Source organism: Austrofundulus limnaeus, unplaced genomic scaffold (assembly GCF_001266775.1).
Source record: "Austrofundulus limnaeus strain Quisiro unplaced genomic scaffold, Austrofundulus_limnaeus-1.0 Scaffold301, whole genome shotgun sequence".
NCBI classification, from domain to species: Eukaryota; Metazoa; Chordata; class Actinopteri; order Cyprinodontiformes; family Rivulidae; genus Austrofundulus; species Austrofundulus limnaeus.
In genome coordinates, this window is record NW_013952703.1 from 698535 (window position 1) to 710680 (window position 12146).

The 12146-nt window shown below is 40.6% G+C and overlaps 1 protein-coding gene across 1 annotated transcript in view; it reads right to left on the reverse strand.

The window, feature by feature from the left end:
• Positions 1-5308: 5308 nt before the first annotated feature.
• cass4 (Cas scaffold protein family member 4) overlaps positions 5309-12146 on the reverse strand; it is a 37657-nt gene continuing 30819 nt past the window's right edge. Inside the window, exons 3-7 of the mRNA XM_014021700.1 lie at positions 10902-10982; positions 10696-10809; positions 7129-8370; positions 6950-7024; positions 5309-6070 (exon numbers count right to left, since the gene is read on the reverse strand). Coding sequence (XP_013877154.1) covers positions 5666-6070; positions 6950-7024; positions 7129-8370; positions 10696-10809; positions 10902-10982 — 1917 coding nt within the window. The 3' untranslated portion in view covers positions 5309-5665. The remainder of the gene's footprint in view (positions 6071-6949; positions 7025-7128; positions 8371-10695; positions 10810-10901; positions 10983-12146) is intronic.

Sequence of the window (12146 nt, forward strand, 5' to 3'; positions counted from 1 at the left end):
TGGTCACAGATGCTCCAACAAGACGTGCACCAACAATTTGTCCTCTTTTGGTCTCTGGTATGTCACCCATAACGTGTGCATTGTAATATTTTGAGCCAAACTGTGCTCTTACCCTGCTAATTGAACCTTCACACTCTGCTCTTACTTGTGCAATGTGCAGTTAATGAATATTGGCCACCAGGATGGTCCAATTTAGTTATGAATCTTCCCACACTAAAATGACAGGTGTTTCAATTTCATTGTCCAACCACTCTATATATTCTGTTTTGCACATGCGGAAGGCTATGGCTTAAAGGAAGAGACTTGTCTCATCAGAAACTGAATTTGAATCTCTCAGACTGAATTCGTTTTTGCATAATTTTAAACCGTATTGGTTTGAAAATGAATTTCACTAAATTTAAAGTTTTGAATCTGAATGAGTTTAAGCCATAGCCATGGTTTTAAAATTCCTTGTGCTGAATCATTGCAGCTGTTTCACATAATTTGTTTAGAGAATGACAAGGCTGTACCATTAGGGTTGGGCAAAATCACATTGTGTGAAATTAATCATCAGAAAAACTTTAATTGATTATTTTTTGACAATTAATATGTTTAATGTCACCAGACTGATTGGAGATTTCCCCAGTCAGTCCGCTCAGTGCTCCTCTCTGGTTCAAATATAACTAACTTTTTTTTTTTAAGTTCAATTAATTTACTTTGTCTATTAACACATTTTAAAAACTGAAGTCTACTTTTGACATAATTTGGAACAGATTTTTACAGAGAGCAAATCTTTCCCACTAGGGTGATTTAAATTGGTCATGTGACTAGGACATGTAGCATCCAAGGACTGCAGGAGATTAATCATCATATTAATCATTATCAGCTTTAATCCCAATATCTCCCAACCCTATCAGATCCCCAATACAATATTCATTGAGCACCCCTACAGAATACCCTGGGTAATACAGTTGAATGCCTTCTCCATGTCCACCATACACATGTGGACTGGGCAAACTCCCTTCCAAGGACCAGAGGTAGAGGATGGTCAGGCTGAGACATGGGTTCTAGCCCCTTCCTGATCTGGTTCTGTCAGTTGGACTTCCAGAACCACAAAGGTTCAGATCACTCCATTATGTTTGCCATATCCAAGGGGGGGGGTACACACCCTGAGACACAATGTCGCCCAACTTCACTGGAATATGAATAAAGCTCTGTCAAAGGTGGAGCTTAATGCACCTCCAGCCAGCACATCTGCTCAGAACATGACTGGCCAGCTGTGGTGTGGATTATGAACGAGCGCAGGCAAGGTTTTAAATCAAACCTACACAAGAAAAAAAACTTTTGTACACAAGGGACATCTGTCCTGAAAAACCATAGACAAGGCAATAATAAAGTAGTTGTTGCATTCAGGATGTTTGGCTGGTGTTCTGAGTCTGGATGGTCCATTGAGTCTGTTGGTGCAGCTCTTAACCTTCTGTACCTTCTGTTGGAGGATACAGGCTGAGCAAGGGCTGAACAGGATTGAGGTGGTCTTTGAAGATCCTCTTTGCCCTGGAGAGACTGCGGGTGCTGGCAATATTACTTTGGGTTGGGAGAGGACAACCACTTATTTTCCCAGCAGTCATGATCATCAGCCTCTTCTGATAAGCACTGCCACACAGTGATGGTTAGCCAGTATGCTCTATGGTGGAAGGATAACAACAGCTTAGTCTCCAGGTTATACAACCCCTGGCAAAAAGAAAGGAATCACCAGTCTTGGATGAGCACTCATTCAGACATTTCATTCTGTAAAACAAGCTCAGATCAAAAACATGATACAATAATAAGGTCATTCTAAAGTGCAACTTGTTGGCTTTCAGGAACACTCAAAGAAATGAAGAGAAAACATTGTGGAAGTCAGTGAATGTTACTTTTATTGACCAAGCACAGGGAAAAAATATGGAACCACTCAATTCTGAGGAAAAAAGTATGGAATCATGAAAAACAGATAAAAGACCATTCAAAATGCATCACTAGTATTTAGTTGCACCACCTTTGGCTTTTATAACGACTTGCAGTCTCTGAGGCCTGGACTTGATGAGTAACAAACAGTATTCTTCATCAATTTGGTCCAACTCTCTTTGATAACAGTTTGCCAGATCAGCTTTGCAGGTCGGAGCTTCTTGTGGACCATTTTTTTAAATTTCCACCACAGATTTTCAATTGGGTTGAGATCTGAACTATGTGCAGGCCATGACATGGACTGAATGTGTCTTTCTCCAAGGAATGCCTTCACTGTTTTTGCCCTAAGGCACGATGTAGTGTCATCTTGGAAAATGATTTCATCACCTCCAAACATCTGTTCAATTGAAGGGATGAGAAAACTGTCCAACATGTCAATGTAAACTTGTGCATTGATAGAAGAATGAACCACAGTCATCTCCCCAGTGCCTTTGCCTGACATGCAGCCCCATATCATCAAGGACTGTGGAAATGTGGTTGTTTTCTTCAGGCAGTCCTCTTCATAAATCTCACTGGAACGACACCAAACAAAGGTTCTAGCATCATCACCTTGTCCAATGCAGATTCTTGACTCATCACTGAAGATAACTTTCATCCAGTCATCCACAGTCCATGGTTGCCTCTCCTTAGCCCATTGCAGTCTTGTTCTTTTTTGTTTAGGTGCCAATGATGGTTTTCTTTTAGCTTTCATGTATTGAAATCCCATTTCCTTTAGGCCATTTCTTACAGTTCAGTCACATACATTGGCTCCAGCTTCCTCCCATTTATGCTTCATCTGTTTAGTTGTACTTTTTCAGTTTTCAAGACAAATGGCCTTAAGTTGTTTGTCTTGACGCTTTGATGTCTTTCTTGGTCAACCAGTACGCTTGGCTGTAACAACCAATCAGCTGTTAATATTTGGTCCATATCTTGGATACAGTTGACTGTGAACAGCCCACATCTTTAGCAACCATGCCACCAGGGAAAAGAAACTGACTGGATGTGTCCTTATTTTCTACCTCCAAATTAAGTGGTTCCATATTTTTTTCCTGTGCTTGGTCAATAAAAGTAACATTCACTGACTTGCACAATGTTTTCTCTTCATTTCTTTGAGTGTTCCTGAAAGCCAACAAGTTTCACTTTGGAATGACCTTATTATTGTATCATGTTTTTGATCTGAGTTTGTTTTACAGAAAGAAATGTCTGAATGTCTGAAGACTGGTGATTCCTTTCTTTTTGCCAGGCGTTGTATGTATAATATAACATGAATATACTTTGGGGGTTTTTTCCAGGTAGTTTCCAAAGACATGTGCCTTAGCTTCACTGGTGCACTACTTCTCAAACAAATGCTTGTTTTGTAAATGTAGTCAAGTCACAAACTGTTTGTTTCTCTCTAGTCCACCCCAGGTTAGGTTTTGTTTAACAAAAGTTCTGTGTGCATCTTGAAAATTTTGACATTGTTAATATTTATTAGTTTTACAATGTGGCTGTGTCATCATGAAATACTTTAACAGAGACAACAGTGCTGCTCAGAGCAACTCTGAATGAGATCAAACTGGACACCATATATTATGTTTGGTTACAAAATTATAAAAATAATGACAACATATGTTTTGACAAAATGGACAGCTCTGCTAGAATCTACTTACAAAAAACAAGAAAACTTTAAAAAATGGGAAACGTTTCTGCTGCTGGGGGCTGAAGCTGGGAGGAACTTTTCAAAGCATTGAAACATCTTGCTGCAATATTTCTGCTTGAAAGATAGTTTTTGTGTCGAGCTGTCTGCTTCTGGCAGAATATCACTGGAAAGAGCTCTGCAGGATATACAATTCTGGAAAATATGAAACTAGAGTTATCTAAGTAAAAAAATGTTTAAGGAAAACAAAAAAACCTACTAAACTTACAAAATCTCAAATGACTTTTCCAGTACACACAGCCCAGTAAGGACTCACTGTTCCTTACGGGGACAAAAACCCTGTCCCCATTGGGAGAATACTGTTGGTGGGTCAGGGGTCAGAGTTAAGACTAACGTGAGTTGAGTTTAGGTTAGATTTAGGCTCAGGTATATAACATCTGAAGTGGGTTGCTTATACTGTAAATAAAGGGTCAAATATGAAATGTAAGATGTAAGATAAATAAATATAATCATTTGATTAAAGCTGAAGTGTAATTTATCCAATGTTATTTACAAAAAAATTATATTTCTGAAAAATCTAAAACGTTTGTTTTCAGATATGGTAGTTTGTGGAGAAGAGGAAGAAATACCATTTATCCCAAGAAAGGTCAAGCTGAAGATCAGGAGAAAACAGACAGGTTTGGATTCAGGCACTCAAAGGAAAAATAAAACTATAGTCTTTACAAAGATGAGAAAAAATATAAGTTAAAAGTTTAGAGAAGTCAGTGAAGATTTTTTTAATCTAAAAATACTGTGGAGAGAAATATAATGAGAACAATGGAGAAAGATCAAAACTAAAAGCTTGATGTTTTTCACCCACTGCAGCTGTGATAACCTGTCTTCTTCTTATAAGTGGTGACAGCTGACTGTGGGGGCCATGTCCTTCCCTCACTGGAGGGGGAGGAGCCTCCGCTGGACGGGGAGGAGCCTCAACTCGTGCTTGAGCTTGAGAGGTGACACGGCATGGGTTCTGTTTATTGAGAGGTGCTCCAGCTGAGACCACCCTGCAGGGGGGACTTCAGCTTGAATGGAAGAAGCAGCAGTTACATGTTTTCACCAGCAGAGGTCCGCAGAGGATCAAATGACAGAAAACAAGACCCTCACACTCTGCTCCTAAAGTTAGAGACTGAACAAATGTCATTATACTAAAAAAATAAATAAATAAAACTAACAAAAAATGATCTGAAGTTTGGTATTAAATCATCTTTAATTTATGTTCAGATAACAAGAAATACGTTTTTTAAATAATGGTTAAAATCATTTAATGAGAAAAATGTTGCTTGTAAATTACCTAAAATATAAGACTCTTGAAGAGAATGTTTGAAATGTACAATCAAACATTTATAAATATGTTAAACTGGGGCAGTTTAGAAACATCCAGGTCCAGGAGAGAAAGCCAGACCTCCGACTCCCCAGAGACTTTCCAGGTCCTCCAGGGACCGCGAGGCGTTGGCAGGCCAGAAGGGATACATAAGCACTTCTTGCGAGTATTTGGTAGTATATTGGTAAAATATAACTAATTAATAATTATGAGTTTAAACAATTTGCTGAGAAGTCATTAAGTTCTCTGTAAATCTTTTTTACATTTCTTATTATTTTAGATAAAAACTGAAATAAATTCTTCTTAAAATGACTATTTTTCACTTAATGTTCACTAAACAGACGTTCACAACAATTTTACTCTTTTATTTCATTCACAAAGCATGTTATACTGTCTTTTACTACATTTATATTTACACATATTTGTCCTGATATTCATAGCCTTATTGTTTTCATACTTTTCAAAAATTGCAAATGATATTTTACAGCCTTTAGTAATTTTGCTCTAATGTTTTGAATTTATACTCTGTGCAGTTACTGCTCTGGATCCTTTCATTGCCACTCTTCTCTACAGCACAACACTCATTCTTATTCAATATTTATCAAAATATATTTTGTTGTAGCTCAGAAACGATAGAAACAGAAACTCAAACAGCGAGCTGGTTCATACATGAAGAACGAACACGACATGAGAGCGGTTCTCAGACCTCAGAGGTCCAGTGAAGTCCGGAAATGTTGCGCTTTTTGAGCCAGGATCTTTGCAAAATCCTGGGCCTCCAGCAGAACCTGCCTATCTGGGAAGTGCAGTGCTGCCTTTTTGGTGGCCACAGCCAGCTGCTTCAGAAGAGCACAAAGGTGGTTGCTTTTACACAGGAGGATCTGGCAGGAGCCTCGATGATGGGCCTCCTTATAAAGGGTGTCCACCAGCCTCTGGCCAACCATGATCACCAGCTTACTCTGCGGGATGAACTTTTCTGGTGGCTGGCCGAGGCTGACGCTGTCCACAAATCCTCCGATGGCTTTTTGAAGAGCTCCAAAGTACAGCCGGCAGTGCTCTGACCGGGGAGATGGCTGCTGCTCTGTGCTGCTGGAGGACTCAGACTGCTTTTCAACCTGAAACAGAGAAACACAGTGAATCAGATGCAGTAACAGTGAATCAGATGCAGTAACAGTGAATCAGATGCTGTAACAGAGTGAATCAGATGCAGTAACAGAATGAATCAGATGCAGTAACAGTGAATCAGATGCAGTAACAGTGAATCAGATGCTGTAACAGAGTGAATCAGATGCTGTAACAGAGTGAATCAGATGCAGTAACAGAATGAATCAGATGCAGTAACACAGAATCAGATGCAGTAACAGTGAATCAGATGCTGTAACAGCGTGAATCAGATGCAGTAACAGAATGAATCAGATGCAGTAACACAGTGAATCAGATGCAGTAACACAGTGAATCAGATGCAGTAACAGAATGAATCAGATGCAGTAACACAGTGAATCAGATGCAGTAACAGAGTGAATCAGATGCAGTAACAGAATGAATCAGATGCAGTAACAGAATGAATCAGATGCAGTAACAGAATGAATCAGATGCAGTAACAGAGTGAATCAGATGCAGTAACAGAATGAATCAGATGCAGTAACACAGTGAATCAGATGCAGTAACAGTGTGAATCAGATGCAGTAACAGAATGAATCAGATGCAGTAACAGCGTGAATCAGATGCAGTAACACAGTGAAACAGATGCAGTAACAGAATGAATCAGATGCAGTAACAGAGTGAATCAGATGCAGTAACACAGTGAAACAGATGCAGTAACAGAATGAATCATATACAGTAACAGAGTGAATCAGATGCAGTAACACAGTGAAACAGATGCAGTAACAGAATGAATCAGATGCAGTAACAGTGAATCAGATGCAGTAACACAGTGAATCAGATGCAGGCTGTATAAAACCTTTCCTGCATGTTGTGTTGGTTTGTTTACATACTGTTGTAGAGACAGGTGAGACACTTTTTACTGGTGTCTTCTCTTTTCTCTCCATGGTCGTTTCTTCAGCATTTGTCTGAGGAAAACGTAAAACATTTACAGGTTTTGTTTGTTAAAATCTACTCATCATTAACTCCAGTTATTAATACATTCTGCATGAATATAAGAAGAGTTTTTAACCTGTAGTTCTACATAGTCATCATTGTCTTCCACTGCCTGTCCTTCAGTCTTGAGCAGACTCTTCTTGGTCTCTGGAGGACTTGTGTTGGTGACAGAGTCTGAATCTTTGGGAGGAGTTTTGAACAGAAGCTTGCTGTTGGCACAGATGATGGACACGAGGTGTTTGACGTCATCTGGAACAGTTCGTGCTACCAGAACAAAGCGATCCAGTTGGTCAGGTGTCTGGACTTGACCTGGATCCTGACAGATGGTTCTGAGGGACCAGCCTGCTGTGTTCAGCTTGCTGGCAGTTTGCTGCAGGATCACGGAGGAGTCCTCTATGACAGTCAGCTGTTTGTAGAGTCGGGTCTGCAGGTTGGCGTCTGTTAAACTCAGAGCATTCCCTTTAATGTCCTGAGCAAAATGGATGAAGCCCGTCAACGAGCACACTATCCTCTCCACTGCTTCTTTGATTTCTGTCAGATGATGTTCCAGGTGTTCTTTACATCTCCAGTTACTGCTGACAAAATCCATGAGCTGCGGCACCGTCCTGCAGACCGACTCCTGCAGGTCCAGGACTCGGCGGCAGGCCTCGTTGTGACTGAGCGTCACTTCTCGTGGAGGTTCAGGAGAGGAGCTCAAAGCAAAAGAGTCACAAGAGCTGGAGGAAGAGCTGGAGGCTGTGCTGATCCTTTGACTGTCTGCTGAGTCTGAGTGTCTGCTTTGCTTCTCTTCCTGCACAGCTGCTTCTTTCCCTCCTGGAAGATCACAGAAGGTCGTACAAGCCAAAAAATTCCTCATCCGCTGCAGGCGCACCCTTTTGAGCTCAGTGCTTAGGTCAGCCCTGCTCACCAGGGGATTCTGATCACCTGAATCAGTCCCGGCTCTGCTCAGGGGGTCTTCCTTCACTGACTCTGTAGGTGCTTGGGTTGGGGGCTTGTCGTCAGGTGGAACTTGTTGGAGCCCTTTTTCTGGACTAGAGATATCTAGAGGATCAGACTTTGGTATGTCATACAGAGAGCCAGGGTCATTTCTGGTTTGAACAGATCCAGCAGATGATGGAGGGGTGTCATATATCAGCCTGTGAGTGGATTTGGAGGGCAGAGTGTCATAGATGCCTTGGATTGGACTCAGTTTCCCCGAGCCCACTGGCACATCGTAGATCCATTCAGGTTTGCGAGGATTAGGAAGAGTCCTGTATTCACCAACAATTCTCTCGTGGCATTCAGTGGCTGAGGGAACCGGAAAGTCATAGTTTGGGTCCTGAGACAAAAAGAAGATAACTATCAGTATCAAAGAATTAAAGAACCAAAGTATTTCAGTTAACAAGCTGAGCAAAGATCAAAATCAGTTCTGTTATCAAAGATACCAATCTGAGGAAAGTAAAACATCTGTAACTATAGAAATATCTCTGACAGTTAAAGGTGTGCAAACAAACTGCTAATCATTTCAACATGTTGGTGAGAAAAACTAATATTTCATTAGAAATATTTAGAATTGCTGATTAGTCTTAAAAGTTCATTTCAATAAGATTTCAGGTGGAAATTTGAAGAACACTCAGCTGGCCGTACATTTCCCACAAAGACAGTGACACTTTTCACCTCCAGCTTGGGTCGTCAAGAGGCCTGAGAGCTGGATGTGTCCTGGCTGTTCCTGGAACTGAGCTCCTCAGACACACAGTAGATCTCTGAGGGCTTTCCAACTACAAAGCATGAGGCTTGAAGGTAAGATCAAGGCATCAGCCAGCGGTCAGAGCAACAGAAAAGTGCAATGAAGAAAGATCCGCCATGAAAACGTTGAAACTTGACCATAGCTGATCTACAGACTGCCAAACAATGCCTCAGAGCTCTGGCTTCTTGTCTGAGGACAAACTCACAAGAAGCAGAAATCACACCACCCAATGGCTCTAATGGCAGGAAAATAATAACAGTAGATCCATTCAGGACTGACACTGAGCTGAGACTGAAGAATACCAGAGACGCATGTGTGAGAAGAAGATATCACAATAACTAGAGAGTGTGAATGCCTGTTACTGAAAACACTGGCTGAAAGCTGCTGAAATGGAGCTGAAACAGTTAATGCATGTTCAATTTGAAAAACTAAAAGGAAAAAAAATCCCTAACTTTGGAGAAAAACAGTAAGAATTAGCAAAAATATAGTTTAAAAAGCAGAAAACAGCTAAAAGCTAAAATAGCCGAATATAGCAGAAAGCATCTGTAAGAAGCATAAACAGTTCAAATTAGCAGAAATAATTTTAAAAAATGAGAATACTGCAGTCGAATAGCAGAAAAAAGTAGCATTTTTGCTAAAAGAGCCAAAAAAGGCTAAAATTAGCATAAGAGTAAGCTATAGATAGCAGAAACAAGTTGAAAGAAGCACCCAGATAGTGAAAGTGTGGTAAAGATATAAAATTAGCAGAAAAGAACTGCACAAAACTACTAAAAAGTCATAATTTGTAGAAAAATAGCTAAAACAGCCGAAGTTTTCAATAGAACAGGTAAGAACCAGCTGGAAATGTTTTAATTAGCATAATGGAGCATATAGAGCTCAACTTCGGTTGCATGGCTACAAAAGTTATGTATTTAGCTTAGAAATAGCTAATTTTAGCTGATAACAGCTGAACATTAGCTAAAAGTGCAGAAAATAGCTGAATATAGAAGAAAGCATGTGTAAGAAGCATAAAAAACACAAAGTAGCAGAAAAAAGTACAAAAAATAGAAAAAAGCAGAAGAATAGTGGAAAGAAGCAGAATTTTTGCTAAAAAACTAAAATTAGCAAAAAAAAGTAGCTAAATAGCACAAAAAAGCAAAAAAATAGCATAACCAGAACAAAATGTGTGAGGTGCTGTAAAGATTTAGAAATATTTTAAAGGAGTTTAAGGAAGATGAAAACAGCTCCATTCATTTTCAATAGTAAAAAAGTGGCTAAAAAAGTGAAATAGCTGATAAAGTATAAAAAGCTGAAATACCAAAAGTCAGAGCAGCCCTCACATGAATGAGATGAACGTTTTGATACATGAATTGTTGAAATCGCACAAAAATTGTGGACTGACTTCGATGCTAAAAAACGTACGGAAGAACAAATKATCTSAACGCTGTGAAGCGTTCACACAGTAAAGCCCTGTGGCTCCAGGATCCATGATAAGAACACAGAAAGCTCCCAGAAAAACCAGTTTAAAGACATAAAACCAAGTCTCAGGTATGAAAACAGCCATGTTAGACAGTCATCATGAAAAACTCCCAGAAAGAGGCAGTTCTATCCAGCCAATCACCTGCCTCTGTACAACATGGTAGGGCCTGTTAGCCATCGTAGCAGCTAAGGTATTTGGGCACATGTTGAGCAGGGTTAGGGTTGGAACACCAGGGAAGTCAAGCACCAGCTAATGGTTAAAAACATAACTCCTAACTGTAAGACCAGACTCACAAACATCCAGTAAAACCCTCAGAGATCTCAGTCCTTTAGAGTCCAGGAACGTACTTCATACAACCCAAAGCTCTCAGGCCTGGAGCTCAGGTGAAAACTATCACAACCCCTGTGAAAAAAGGGTCAAGCTCAAAGCTTCTCTAGTCGTTTCCATCTAAAACTTACAAAAAAGTCTCTTGAACTGCCACTAGTATTTTCTGGAGAGTTAATTCTCCTGTCCAGACTGGAAGGTGGAATATGTGTTTTCTTCAGTAGCATTTGACCTGGAGCTGTTGATTCCTGCAAAGACAACATGAGAAGCCCATAAAGACATCTGAGCAGCAGCCACACAGGATGCAGCATGAGTCATTTGAACTGTTGCGTGTACTCACAGTGAGCAGGGCCTGCCTCGCCTGCACTGGGACATCATAAACTTCTCCTTTTGAAGTGGATGACATGTTGAAGACTGAGACCTGCAGACACGACAGCAGGCTGTGAGAAGCTGCATCGACCTCACTGACCTTTGCATGAACACTGTGTACTGTGTACTGTGTACTGTGTACTACACTTTGGGACAGTGTTTTCTCTGAAGCCCATTGAGGAGCTTGTTAAGCACACAGCCTGCAGCAGAAACCCTGCTACTGTAGGGAGGAACTGTAGTTTCCTAGAGCAGGAGAGGAAATGATGAACATGTGGGGCACGTCTCTGCCCAACCTAACAAGCTGGTGTGTTTCTGGGGTCTTGTGTGTTTCTGGGGTCCGTGGCTGCAGAATTTGCTGTTTTTAGTTAAAAGTGTCTGAAGCTTTTGTCTGTCTGTCTTTTACAGGCCTATAAAGACCTGCATGGTGCTGCATGCCTCTTCCTGTGAAGAGGCCCCCTGAGCCAGCAGGAGCATCTCAGGGTTGCAGTTCTGCCACAGCAGACCTCTCTAATGATGAACATCCACCCTTCTTCAGAACAAAGACCAAGCAGTTCTTGGAGGAAGAAATGTTGCACAGATTGATGGTGTTGGTGCTAATTTTGCCAGACCATGAAAATAACTTTATATGGAATCATGTGTGATACTGTGAGATGAATCACTCTCAGCCAGTCCCACATCAGTCACAGCTCAGGGTCTTAAAGGGATCCACAGTTAGTTGTAACATTAGACTTTATTTGATAAACATATATTTTAACTGTAAAATAAAGACTGTACAAATATTGTAGGATGTTCAGTTTTTATAATTTTTTAACTAAAAGTTAAAAAATATATGTTAACACGGATGGAGCCATTTTATTTACATGCAAAGCACTCTGGGTAAATGATGACGTGGATAGGTCCTCGGTGCGAGGCTGCTAGCGAGCTATATCCTCCCTGAAGGTTAATCTTGGACAATATCTGATGATCGACTCTTTTAAATGAAACCAGAGAGCGTTGACAGAGAGGAGAAGGTAGAAATGACTCAGCCTGGAACTGAAAATATGGATGGACGACAACAGTTAGCTTGTTTGAGGGCTAGCGCGAAGGCTAACAGGCTAATCTGAGGTTGTTCTTCCATGAAGCAGCTCTGTTGTCCTCCATCCATATTTTCAGTTCCAGGCTGAGTCATTTCTACCTTCTCCTCTCTGTCAACGCTCTCTGGTTTCATTTAAAAGAG